Source organism: Bufo gargarizans, chromosome 11 (assembly GCF_014858855.1).
Source record: "Bufo gargarizans isolate SCDJY-AF-19 chromosome 11, ASM1485885v1, whole genome shotgun sequence".
In the NCBI taxonomy this organism is placed as follows: Eukaryota; Metazoa; Chordata; class Amphibia; order Anura; family Bufonidae; genus Bufo; species Bufo gargarizans.
Window position 1 is genome coordinate 94,634,934 of NC_058090.1, and position 14,001 is coordinate 94,648,934.

Sequence of the window (14,001 nt, forward strand, 5' to 3'; positions counted from 1 at the left end):
TTTTCTTAGTAGTGGAAATTTGGGACGTATCAACAGTATTTAGATCAATACGGTCATGAAATTGATTACTCAAACTACTGTTGTATATTGTTCTACCTTTGGGGTATCTACTCACCACCTGAGCATAAGTGTAAGGGATCTTCATGTTGGATTTATATGAGGTAGATGGAAAATGTTTTGTCCCTAACGGATAGTTGTTGGATGCTTTGTTGGGATTATTTTGTATATGCTCTACTGTGTTTCCTTTCCCATTTTCGTATAGTATTATTTTTATAGTCTAGTAGATCCCTCTACAATTTGGAACATTTCTCCCTAACTTCATTATACTAAAAAACCCTAAGGGTCCTCTGTTTCGAAGATAGGGGCGGGCACACATTTTTATTTTTATTATAAAGATGTAAAAAACTCTCAAATCTTGAGATTATATCCAAGCAAATCGATCTGCGTTTAGATATAAGTGCTCTCATATATTCCTTGGCCCAATTCTCACTTATATTAAGCCAGTGTGTCATAAAGTCCAAATCATTACAAAATGTGGGTTTAAGAGAGAATCTAGATGACCAAGTTCCATCTGGTATTTTTGATAAATTTGTCGAGCCTTGAGTCAATAAAAGGTGATTCACTTCTCGTTTGATTCTATGGGTAAGGTCAGGTAAATCAAATTGGACGTACATCCAGCCAGAGTCTGCCTCTAATCCTCTGACCGATGGGGGAGCGGAATGGTGACTGATCGGAGGCAAACTGATGCATTCTGAGCGGATCCTTTTCCATTCAGAATGCATTAGGACAAAACTAATCAACCAGCGGAGGGAATTCTTTACTCCCTGTGAGAGAGCGCATTTTGAATTTAGGGACTTTTGGTTTCTATCCCAAGAAGACAAGATACATTGTTGGATGTTGTCCAGAGTCCAGGAAATTACTTGTATACAAGGCGTCTGTGTCAGAGAGCAGCGTTGTTTTCTGAGAAAAAGACAGGTCTTTCTTTGGATTTTCTCCTGGCTGCAGCCTGGAAGGAAAGTGGATTGATGAACTTAGTCCAGTAGGACCTCTAGAAAATTTTGAGTTGCTGGAGATCTGACTACAGGAGGACCACTGTCAGATTCCTTTATAGAATTTCTGGGAAGTCTGCAATGAGTAGGAAATATTTTATATAGACAATATGTTCCTGCCTTAGGAAGGCCATGATCTCCGTCACCACTTTTGTAAATATCCTTGGTGCCGAAGCGATACCAAAGTGAAGGCAACTAAACTGGTAACGGAAAATGGACTGATTTAAACTGTGCTTGCTTTTTTCAAGGGTTCTTGCTAAAGTTATTACATCAATTATACATACTGACCAGAATGGTTTTATTCGTAATAAGGGTATGCACTATAATTTGCAATCCTCTGGGGGGGGGGGGGGGGGGTCTCTCGCTCCATCCTGTCGCTTGATGCCTCTAAGGCCTTCGATGGGGTGGAGTGGAGATTCCTCTGGAAAGTCCCGGGGAAAATAGGATTTGGAGTCAGGTTCATAAACATGATTAAGCTATTGTATAAATCCCCTAAGGCAAGTTTGAATATTAATGGAGCTTGACAAATAGCTTTGTATTGAATAGAGGTCCCCATCAAGGATGTCCTCTTTCCCCATTACTATTTGATATACACTCACCTAAAGAATTATTAGGAACACCTGTTCCATTTCTCATTAATGCGATTATCTAGTCAACCAATCACATGGCAGTTGCTTCAATGCATGTAGGGTTGTGGTCCTGATCAAGACAATCTCCTGAACTCCAAACTGAATGTCAGAATGGGAAAGAAAGGTGGGCTACAACAGCAGAAGACCCCACCGGGTACCACCCATCTCCACTACAAATAGGAAAAAGAGGCTACAATTTGCACGAGCTGACCAAAATTGGACTGTTAAAGGCTGGAAAAATGTTGCCTGGTCTGATGAGTCTCGATTTCTGTTGAGACATTCAAATGGTAGAGTCCGAATTTGGCATAAACAGAATGAGAACATGTATCCATCATGCCTTGTTACCACTGTGCAGGCTGGTGGTGGTGGTGTAATGGTGTGGGGGATGTTTTCTGGGCACACTTTAGGCCCCTTAGTGCCAATTGGCCATCGTTTAAATGCCAAGGGCCACCTGAGCATTGTTTCTAACCATGTCCATCCCTTCATGACCACCATGTACCCATCCTCTGATGGCTACTTCCAGCAGGATAATGCACCATGTCACAAAGCTTGAATCATTTCAAATTGGTTTCTTGAACATGACAATGAGGTCACTGTACTAAAATGGCACCAGAGTCACCAGATCTCAACCCAATAGAGCATCTTTGGGATGTGGTGGAACAGGAGCTTCGTGCCCTGGATGTGCATCCCTCAAATCTCCATCAACTGCAAGATGCTATCCTATCAATATGGGCCAACATTTCTAAAGAATGCTATCAGAACCTTGTTGAATCAATGCCACGTAGAATTAAGGCAGTTCTGAAGGCCAAAGGGGGTCCAACACCGTATTAGTATGGGGTTCCTAATAATTCTTTAGGTGAGTGTATATCGAGCCTCTTGCAGCTAGGGTAAGGCAAGACTCCATAATTGAAGTTTTTGGGACATTGGGAAGGGACGATCGCATTTGATGTACTATTTTTTTATACATAATACAATATTCAGATTTAATTCTTTTGGTGAAGTTTCAGGTCTTGATATTAACTGGTCAAAAACTACTCTCATGCCCATAGACAGACTTCAGCCTTCCAAGGAGGGGCCCCCGAATATCTTGAAGATGTCTGATTCCTTTAAATATTTGGGTATCACGATATCCCTTAAGATTGAAGATTATTTGAACCTTAATTTGATTCCATTGATAAGCAACACGGCTTAGACTCCCTCTATCCAGAGCCGATATTAAATCCTTAAAGGATAACTGTCGTATTTTTTTTTTTTTGGGAGTAATGGATTGTGGTGATTAATATCTCCTTGGTGGCCCTATTTCAACTTTTCACTGTGTATTCAATAACCCCTTAATTCCATAGTTTTGTTCCCTGTACTGCCTACTTTTACCTGTGCTTAAAATCAGGTTGCTATGCAGGGTCGTCTGTGTTGAAGGACGGAGGACGCAGAAGCAGGCAGCGTGCAAGGTCACATTACTGACAGCCAGGGACTGTAAGTAAATGACTAAAGCCAGGTCCTCCCCAGCAGCTGATAGCAGTGCCTGGGCTGTGTGCACTTCTCCCTGTCCCTGCGCTTGGCAGACGCTCCCTCACTCAGCAGAGCTGGAGGATGCAGAGTTGAAGCAGCGCAGAGCAGGGAAGGGAGATCTGCCGTCTGCTCAGTGTATAAATGACAGCAACATGTGGTAAGAGGACCCCTCTGTACTGCTGGAGATTAACCCTTTAGGGGGGGAGGGCTCTGGTTACTGACACTTTTGGGGGGCTATTGTTACTGGCTAGTGAGGGCAGGCGGGATTAGCCTCAGGGGGAGGGCAGTGGCGGCCATCTTAACTGAATAGTGAAATTGCAGTTTTATGAAGACTGGTTGCTAAGGGCTGAATCTTATTAAATATGGGGTAAGTCAGTCTAATAGTAACTGATTCTGGAATATCATGCTATTAGTAACTACATATATGAAAATTGAAATTAGAGTCCAAGTGTGACAGTTATCCTTTAATTAAAATAGTGATCTTACCTCAGTTCCTATATATTCTGAGGGACTCCCCAATATGGATTGAGGATACATTTTTTAAATTAACGTAGAGCAGTGTTTCCCAACCAGTGTGCCTCCAGCTGTTGCAAAACTACAACTCCCAGCATGCCTGCACAGCCAAAGGCTGTCCAGGCATGCTGGGAGTTGTCGTTTTGCAACAGCTGGAGGCACGCTGGTTGGGAAACACTGACGTAGAGAATGATCAATTATCTAATTTGGGGAAGAAAGCGTGTAAGCCGATAGAAATGGGAGGGTTGAACCTTCCGTACTTTATATCTTCACAGTTATGGTTATACTGTCAATGGAAGAAAAGCCCATTATGTAGGACCCTGGTGATAGCATGTTCTGGCTTTGTACAGAAATAATGCTACTTTCACACTTGCGTTATTCTTTACCGGCGCTCAATGCCGGAAAAGAACTTATCAGTTTTATCCCCATGCATTCTGAATGGAGAGTAATCCGTTCAGGATGTCTTCAGTTCAGTCGTTTTGACTGATCAGGCAAAAGAGAAAAACGTAGCATGCTACGGTTTTCTCTCCGGCGAAAAAAGAACCTGAATGCATTAGGAATGTATTAGTGCCGAATCCGGCATTCAAAATACCGGAATGCCAGATCTGTCCTTCCAGTCTGCGTATGTACAGACCGAAAAAAAAAGGTGAAAAAAATAAATGCCGGATGACACCGGAAAGATGGATCCGGCATTTCAATGCATTTTTTAGACTGATCAGTCTCCCTAATGCCATCAGTTGGCATACGTTTTGCCGGATCCGGCAGGCAGTTCCGGCGACGGAACTGCTTGCCGGATCACTCTGCCGCAAGTGTGAAAGTAGCCTAAAAGAATATTGGGCTGCAATTGATGACTTTATTACCCACAAATTGAAAGTTGTAATTCTTTTTATGGTGGAATGCTGGATTTTGGGTGATCTTTCCAGGGTAAACTGTCATATATACAAAAAGATCCTGTTGATAAAAGTTATGTTTTTGGCAAGACTTTTGATTACACAGGTTTGGTTTTCGCAGGATATTCCAAATGTGTTTATATGGCTCAACTTTGTTAACCAGATTAAAAGATACGAAAAGGTTCTTTATAAACAAAGAAATATAGAGGAAAAATAGATCAGGATAGTAACGCCTTGCCCTGTGAATGTGCACATGTCTGACTTCTTGGTTTAATTTGAGCTGGATCCACCTTCCCTCAGGTGTACTGGGTTTCATCGTTAGTGAGGCTATTTATCCTTGCTTCCCCCAGTGGCCTGTGCGGGTTATAGTTCTTTTCTAGGAGCTCTTGATTTGTGGTGGATCGTCTGCTCCAGCTCTTCTCAAGATAAGTCCTCTCCATTATTTCCCTTTGTGTGTTATCTAGGGAGACGCTTGCTTCCTACTGGTTTGAGGAAGCAGGTGGCCTCTTCCCTGCTGCTTAGGGTTTGCCCAGGGCGTTCAGGTTTAGGCACGAGGGCATGTGCATATCCACCCTAAGGGTATGCACATGGGCACAGCAGTCTAGGGAAAGCTTTTAGGGATCGCTAGGACATGACCCTTTTCTCCATAGTTTTTGGGCCTAGTCGTTTGTTCTGTTGGTTTTCCCGTGTTGGGTTGTTTCCCCGCTTACCTACCCTTCGTGACAGATATAAGGTGATTGGAAAATTTTAATCTTTTTGTCTTGACTTCCCCTCGTTCTTAGAGAGACGCACCGCAGTGGGAGGGTGGGGTTGGGTCAAAAAGTAATAATGACTTTGATTTTCATCTGTATGAAAAATATTGTCTGATTTTGAATAAAAATAATTAAAAAAAACATAACTGTTTGCTTGGCTATTCTCAAAACGCCTATAGAATTAAATGGAGAGCACGTCGCTGCATGTGCCGTTTGTGTTCTTGTTCGCTTTGGGGGGCTCAGTTCTAGAGAAAGGTGCGGGTCCCACACTCTGTGGCATTCCTTAGTGATATGCCACCAATGTCTCAGATGATAAACCCCTTTTAGTAACCTTGATGTATCAGATTGTGACAATACGCTCCTTTGTGATCCAGTGTACACACAGCTGCATATTTCTTTTGAGGCGTGTGATGGTCCAGATCGTTTCCATTTTTTTTTTATTGTGTTCTTGCATAGCAAGACAGCTGACTGTTATCTCACATATATATATATATATATATATATATATATATAAAAGCCTGCCTCCAACGCCTCTGGCATCCTTTTCCCGACCCCAAGTTGCTATTAGGGTGAGGATGAAGCTCCGACCTTTTCCACAGTTTAGATAACTCCATTGGCCCGTTTTACCTTCCCCCTCGTCTGAGCTTGGCCTGAGAAATTAAAGAATTTTAGCCCTAGTAAACTTTTTTTTTCTTGTCTGCGTCTTTTTTTGATATTTTGTCCAATTCTGGCCTGAAGCAGTTTGTTTTTGGACACTGAATCTCCAGTCCAGGTCTTTAGAGAGGGCTTTGTCTCTAGCTGCAAATCTGACGACTTCTGCTGTTGCCTCCGTGACATGAGTGGAATAGACTCCAGTATTTCCTCCCCTGAGGTCTTTATCTGGAGACGTTTTTCTAGTTGATCAATCCAAGGAAATAATGATCTTACGACAGAGGTTGCTTCAATGTGGAGATAAAGGAAGCCCTTTAGGAGAGTGTTCAGTTTTATGTCCATTGGATGCCTTAGGTGTGAGGAATCCTCAAAAGGATGTCTTTTTTTACTACCATCTCAAGTTGGCGACTTAAGGTTTCATCAAAGGGCGGCCAGAAATGTCCTTGGTTTGTATCACATATCTCCAGTGCTGAGAGCCAGAGCTTGGCTATTCATTTAGGTGCAAGGACTCCATACATTGCCCTAGCTCTGTAACTAAATACAATGGTCATGGCAGAGAGGCTTGTTGGGTGTCCAATCATTATCTTACAGGGTGCTGAGCTGCAATACCAGGCACAGTCACGTTCCTGTCACAGATCAGCGGGTGTGAACCCACTGTGCCACTGACTGGCTATACTCTGGAGGGGCGTGTCTAAGCAACTACCTGGTTTTCACTAGAGCCTCAGATGGTGAGGATAGACTTGAGCCGTTAGGGTAGTTGCCAGGGGCTACTCCAGAGCAATCCCCGAGTCAGTGGCAGCTGTCCAAGAGGTACCTGAGTAGGTACTGGAAATACAGCGCAGTCAGGCGTGGCCGTTACCAGGAGCAAGGATGAAGCAGAGGCATGGTCAGACAGGCAACAGAAGAGAAGCAGAGTTCCCAGGAATGAAGCGTAAATCAGGAGCACACATGAGTATCAGGAACTAGCAAAAACAAGGACCTTGACACTAAGGCACCTAAATACTTGCCGGAGATCCTGGGTTGGTCTGTGAGGTCACATGACCCAACCCCTGCAGCCCAGTGAAACCAGCCCCAAGCATGCTGTGGCCAGGGGTGAATGGAACTCGTGGAGCGGAATCCACAGCACATACAGGCAGCGGTGGCCAGAAGAATCATCGCCGAGCATGGCGGTAAGCGGGGTACTGCAGCCGCTGTTACAGTTCCCTTTATTCTAATCGCAAACAATACTATTAAAGGGTATCTGTCAGCGGTTTTGTACCTATGACACTGGCTGACCTGTTACATGTGCGCTTGGCAGCTGTAGGCATCTGTGTTGGTCCCATATTCGCATGTGCCCACATTGTTGAGAAAAACAATGTTTTAACATATGCAAATGAGCCTCTGGGAGCCACTTGCAGAGAGAGCAGGGCCTCTAGGTGTAACTAACACCCCCATTGCTCCTAGAGGATAATTTTCATATATTAAAACATCCCTTTAAGGATGATCTTTTAATAACTAACCAAATCTCAGTATAAGACCGAGGTTCTGCTCATTTATTACAATCTACCATTTATAAAGAAGCATTAACAAAAACAAATAAAAAAAACTGTAAATTTCTCAACTTTATACAGGATTTGTCTGTAGTCACTTCTTTCAAGATGGACCGTAAGTAAATGAAGGTAGGATTTACCCGTGTTCCCACAGGCGGAATGTGTTGGCATTGGAGATATGGTGGTGGCCAACAGCCCCTCTATATAACAGCATAGGAGTCTGTCTACAGGAGGGGGCCGCAGCTTTACTGTCTGACTGCACTGATGTCCTGTCATGGTACAGTATGGCGGCAGTTCACATTCATTCTCTACTGCGGCATCGGCGGCCTCATGGGCGGACGCGGGAGAGCAGGCCGAGGTGGTGGAAGAGGACCTCGCTGATAACCGTAGGGTGGAGGCCTGGGTGGGCCGTTGTATCCATGTGGTGGCATTAGAGGAGGTGGTCGCATACCAGGAGGCATTCCTGGGTGTCCTAAGGCACAAGAAAGCAAATGAAAATAGATTACGTCTCTGAGTACATTATATTTGGACATACAGGGGGAATAGATGTATGGACTTTAGTCATGGATTGGTCAGCAGAAAAATTATACGATTGGGTTTATGTTCAGATAAAAAATGTCAAGTTCTGACGGAAAAACAAGCTGAAGCACTTGGTGTAGCAGTGTGCACCCTGGCATTGATGGGGTTTTTCCTCACCAAGAGGCAGGGGTAGCACTTCAGGGGCTATAAAACGTCTAAGGGACACAGCTTTTGAACCTCTTCATGCCATGCGAGTGACGCAGGATCTGACCCCCCACCAATCGACACTTCTGCCCATGTCAGAAGATTTTTGGGGCCTCTTATAAAGGCTTTGGACTTGATTACTTCTACTAATCACTAGAGCAGTGAGACAGTCAAGTGGCTGTGCACTTTAAGCACCCTCAGGCTAGTGATCGGTGGGGGTCCCAACAATCCTGTGGATCGCCGATACAGGTCAGTTGTAGGAATACCAGTCCCTGCTGATGAAAGCTGACTAGAGCATCTATTACTTATTTCGGATTTACAGATTCCCTCCGAGAGCCAATCGGTGCATTGAAACTTACCCATAGCTCCGAAAGGTGGACCTCTTGGTGGCATGCCCATAGGAGGAGGGCCTGGATGGGCCATGCCATGGGGACGTGCTGCCAACTGGCTCGGTGACGGTCCTAGAGCGTGATGTGGAACTTGCATCTGCAAACCTGAGAGAGTATGACATGTCATAAGAACAACCCATAGGTAAAGATCAGTGGCCCTAAGTAATCACCTTCTGAGAGCCAAACCGCTCAAAAATAAGGAAGCCCTGCTAAGAAAGCATCCACACTACTGCTCACCGGGGTGCAGAGCTCCAGCCTGGAAGGGTAGCGGCACTTGCGGGTGACCAGCAGCTGCGGCAGCTTGACCAGCGCCTGTGACTGGAGACATTGGTGGAGGAGGCATGGACGGGGGGAGTCCTGGGGGTAGCGCTCCAGGTGGAGGGCCCGGAGGAAATGCAGGCATACCTGAAATAAGGAAAAAAATGTGTCAGAGGCTACAGAAGTCGCTTCACAAATACTTGAGGTGCAAAGAAATGCTGTGCGCCAACACCCAGGCATAATATCCATCTCTAGGATGAAAGGCGAGAGCACCTGATCAATCCCACTTTCCAGACAGGGCTATACGACCGTCAAGACACATCATAAGGAGATACCAGGGGTATCGGCTCCTCACCTGGAGATGAGAGAACATGGACGTCCACCTTATGTCTATTCCTAGTATGCTAGACTTCTGCTCCTTATAGAGGTCTGGATCCCAGCGATCTACTTCCAAGGAAAGTTTACCAATGCACTAGATATACGCCCCCCCTCCCGATACCGGTGTGCATCGGGAACACTTGTATGAAATAGCATAGCCCACTACAATGTAAAAAAAAAGCGTCCACCAGGTGAATGCAGCCCTACAGGTACGTTTTGACAGGCAAATACACAGTGTAAGAGCGGCATTAAAGTAGGAGACCTTCCCATAACGTCAGCTCCACACTGCATAACGGGCAAGTGATGCAGAGCCGTGCCCGCGTAGATCTGCACTATTTGGTTTGCATTTCCCATAGCAGTTTGTTCACGTGACCTGATAGTAATCCAAACGCACAGCCGCCCAGAAAATGGTAACTTTATACCACAGCTTCCCCCCTAGTGAAGGGGAGCTAATATAATAACCTGTTAAGCCGGGTGACCACTTACCTGCAGCAACAGCGGACGTCAGTGAGGTGATGACAGCAGGGACTGAAGGGGGTGGAGGAGCATCTGCGAAAAGCTGGTGAGGCCTATCCGCCTGCGACAGCGGGTTCTGTGCAGCCAGAAGCCTCTCCGCCGCCGAGCCGTGCCTCTCACCCTTGGAGTCCTTCTTAAAGGCATAGGAGACGGTGATCGGCCGGTTACATAAATATTGTCCGTTCATGGCCTCGATGGCGGCATCAGAGGCATCAAAGCTGGCAAAGTTGATGAAGGCATATCCTTTGGAGTTCCCGGTGTCTGGGTCCCTCATGATCTTGGGGGTTTGCAGGATGACCCCAAAAGCGCTGAAGGTGTCGTATAAAAGCTTCTCGTCAATCTCGGGGTCCAGGTTGCCGATGAATATGTTGGCCCCGACGTCCAGGTTCTTGTTGTGCGCCGAGGCTTTGTTGACGCGGATGGGCTTCCCGTACAGTTTGATCATGTTCATGATTTTGATGGCGTAGTCGGCGTCTTCTTCACTAAGGAACTCCACAAAGCCATAGCCTGAAGAGGGGACATCAAATCAAACTCGTGTCACAGGGAAACACAACATTCCCGGGGGCTTAAATACTGACAACCTTTCCTCAGGATAGCTCATGAATATCTGATCTGTGGGGGAACCAGCACCCCTGCCGATCAGCTGTAGGCGAGTGCTGTGCCCTCTTTCCTGGCCTGTTACGTCACGTTCATTGGTCACATGGCCTTTCGTGCACTTTAGTCCCATTCAAGCAAATGCTGCCATACCAAGCACTGGCACTAATACGGTAGGCGGGCGTTACAGAAGTCAGACCACCCCCGATCAGATCTTGATGACCTATCATGAGGATCGCTTATCAATATTTAACTTCAGGAAAATCCCTTTAAGGGGGGGTAGTCACCAATAGGTCATAGGTAGAGATGAGCGAACCTCTGTTTTAAGTTCGGCGTCTAAAGTTCGGGTTTGGATTAGCGGAGAATCCCGATCTGGAACCGGATATGGATTCCGACTTCCGTTGTGGTCCGTGGTAGCGGAATCAATAATGGCCGATTATTGATTCCGCTACCACGGACCACAACGGAAGTCGGAATCCATATCCGGTTCCAGATCGGGATTCTCCGCTAATCCAAACCCGAACTTTAGACGCCGAACTTAAAACAGAGGTTCGCTCATCTCTAGTCATAGGATATTACTAGGATCGGTGAAGGTTTAATCTCTGAGAACCTCACTAACCATTAAAGGGGTATTCCCATCTCGGACATTGGAAGCATAGCACTAGGATATGCCCCAATGTCTGATCGGTGTGGGTCTCACCTCTGGGACCCGCACCTATACTTAGAACAGAGCCCACCCCCCAAATGTGGGTGCAAATAAGAATGCTTCTCTTCACTGACAGCAAACAGATCCTGGAAATGGGGAGGAGCTGGCTGTGAATGTAAGACTCATGGACACTGCTATAATACCATTATGGGCACAGTGCTGTCTAGCGCTGCAGTCGTCTCTCACCCTGGTGCTGCCCCGTCACCCGGTCCTTGGGCATGTGCGTGTTCACGACCGGTCCGGCTTGTAAGAAGAGCTCCCATAGCAGCGGCTCGCTCACTTTCTCATCCAGACCCCCGACGTATACCGTGGCGTCTGCAAACAAAAAAGCAACAGAAACATTGACTGTCTGCAGTGCTAACACAGCTGATGAGTTGCTACAATGTGCGTGTGTTGGGAAACCTATTAAAGGGGTTTTCCAGGACAGTGTTCGATCAGTGGGGCCCGACGATCAGCTGACTGAAAGGAATGAATGGGCTAAGCTGCACTACCACATGTATGGCGCTCTGCCTGGTAAAGATCAGTCAGGCGATGGCGCTTGCCCGCTGATCAGTCAGGCGATGGCGCTTGCCCGCTGATCAGTCAGGCGATGGCGCTTGCCCGCTGATCAGTCAGGCGATGGCGCTTGCCCGCTGATCAGTCAGGGTGCTGGGAGCCCCATCTGATAGTCATGGCCTACCCTAAGGAAGTCCTGGAAAACCCCTTTAACTTGTGGATAGGAGATAAGTGTCAATCGGCAGGGGTCCAATCATTTGAATGGAGCCGTGGTCACATGATAGGCAGGTGCTTGTACTGTGTGATCTCTGGCAATCCTATAGGGGAGACTCCTCAAACTGGCTTACTTGCCCCTAGCAACCAATCAGATCGATCCTTTAACTTTCCTAAAGATCTCTGAAAAATGAAAGGTGGAATCTGATTGGTTGCTATGGGCAACTGAGCCAGTTCTACATTACACCAGCTTTGAGAAATATCCCCCAAAAAGTTGAATGGAGCGGTGGTCACCAGGGCTCCATTATAAGAGCGGACAGGGCCCCTGCCCCCGGATCAGTGGGGGCCCCAGCAGTCAGACACATGCTCTATCTAGGACAGGTGTCCCCGGCTTCCCTAGAGACCTGAATGGCACAGCCGCTTATATATCCGGGGTGACTCATGACTACCCGCAGCTGGACGGCCGCCACACAGCTTTCCCAGACACAGACGGAACCGGGGACTACAGGGCCATTCCAGCTACTAACACCTTCAGAACTACAAGACCCAGCATGCCCTGACGGCCACTGCTCATATAAAGGCATGCTGCTACTTGTAGTCCTGCAGCCGCCTACACTCTCACCACCTCCTTGGATATCCCTTTCATTCTTACCCTGGTTCCGCTCAGAGATCGGACCTGCCGCCATCGCAAGGCCACACTCGCGCTCTCCTCCCTACTTCCGGCGCGTCACTTCCGTCGTGCCGCTTGTGTTTTTTTTTTTTTCTTGCTGCGTTTAGGAAAGCTTTATTGACAATCCGAACATAACTGTGTGCGAGGTGAGTCAGGCGGGTTGTGTTGTCTGAACTGCTGGGGTTTGTAGTGCCACCAGAGGTGAAATGTCACAGCTGAACGTTAGCACGGCCAGGGGTGGTGGGACTACAAGTCCAAGCATGCTGTCAATACAAAAGTGGCAAAGTGAAAACCACAAATGTGATGCCATCACGTGCTCTTTATTATAATGATAGTGAATCCGGAATCCATGGAACTTTGAGGGTGCCGGATTATCAGATAGTCTGAATGATCAAATGACGGATTATCAGATAGTCTGAATTATCAGCTATGCCGGATTATCAGATAGTCTGAATTATCAGCTATGCCGGATTATCAGATAGTCTGAATTATCAGCTATGCCGGATTATCAGATAGTCTGAATTATCAGCTATGCCGGATTATCAGATAGTCTGAATTATCAGCTATGCCGGATTATCAGATAGTCTGAATTATCAGCTATGCCGGATTATCAGATAGTCTGAATTATCAGCTATGCCGGATTATCAGATACCGGATTGAAGGAATTACACTGTAATGGTTCTGATTCTGGGCCTATTTCATACCCCTTCCCAGGAAAACGTACAGATTCTGTGACTATACTCTGCTGAAAACGGACATCTGGTAAAGAGATCTGCGTGTCGCCATGAGGGGAGGTAGAGATGACAGCTGCCTGGAGTGCAGTAGATCGTCCGCACATGAGTCCCATGTCTGGCGGCATGTTCACACACGGCAGATTTGTTGCAAACATTTCCTTTAAGGCTACTTTCACACTAGTGCTTTTCATTTCCGGCGCTGAGTTCCGTCCTAGGGGCTCAAATCCGGAAAAGAACTGATCAGTTTTATCCCCATGCATTCTGAATGGAGAGCGAGCCGTTCAGGATGTCTTCAGTTCCGTCCCTCTTACGTTTTTTGGCCGAAGAAAATACCGCAGCATGCTGCAGTTTTATCTCCGGCCAAAAATACCGATCACTTCCCGGATCCGGCATTAATTTCCATTGAAATGTATTAAGGCCTGATCTGGTACTAAGTGTTCTGGAAAACCGGATCCGGTTTCCCGATCTGCGCATGCGCAGACCTTTAAGAATGAGAAAAAAAAATAACGGATCTGTTTTTCCGAATGACAACCGGAAAGATGGATCCGGTATTGCAATGCATTTGTCAGACGGATCCGTCTCACAAATGCATCCATTTGCGTCCGGATTGCCGAATCCGGCAGGCAGTTTCGGCGATGGAACTGCCTGCCGGAATCCTCTTCCGAAAGTGTTAAAGTAGCCTTATATCTGCAGTCAGGCAGTGAAGTAAACCTGCATGCCGCGGAACACGTGTGCAAACCGCAGCGACGCGTGAAATACCTCCCACCCCCCTCTGGGCACGGAAAAATCCATGGTGGATAAAC

General features: G+C 46.5%; 1 protein-coding gene across 1 annotated transcript; it reads right to left on the minus strand.

Annotated features, from left to right (window-relative positions):
- Positions 1-7,504: 7,504 nt before the first annotated feature.
- SF3B4 (splicing factor 3b subunit 4) lies at positions 7,505-12,539 on the minus strand. The gene is made up of 6 exons (XM_044272214.1): positions 12,447-12,539; positions 11,273-11,401; positions 9,757-10,293; positions 8,872-9,039; positions 8,605-8,739; positions 7,505-7,994 (listed from the first exon to the last, which is right to left on the minus strand). The coding sequence occupies exons 1-6, from the start codon at positions 12,478-12,480 to the stop codon at positions 7,831-7,833; spliced, it is 1,167 nt and encodes a 388-aa protein (XP_044128149.1). The 5' UTR covers positions 12,481-12,539; the 3' UTR covers positions 7,505-7,830.
- Between the last annotated feature and the right edge of the window lie 1,462 nt (positions 12,540-14,001).

Bases quoted from the DNA above. Each gene is read 5' to 3' on its own strand.
- SF3B4 (XM_044272214.1), bottom strand. From the start codon at position 12,480: ATGGCGGCAGGTCCGATCTCTGAGCGGAACCAGG. The intron at 11,402-12,446 runs GTAAGAATGAAA...TTTTGTTTGCAG, and splicing joins GATCTCTGAGCGGAACCAGG to ACGCCACGGTATACGTCGGG. The intron at 8,740-8,871 runs GTGAGCAGTAGT...ATACTCTCTCAG, and splicing joins GGCTGGAGCTCTGCACCCCG to GTTTGCAGATGCAAGTTCCA.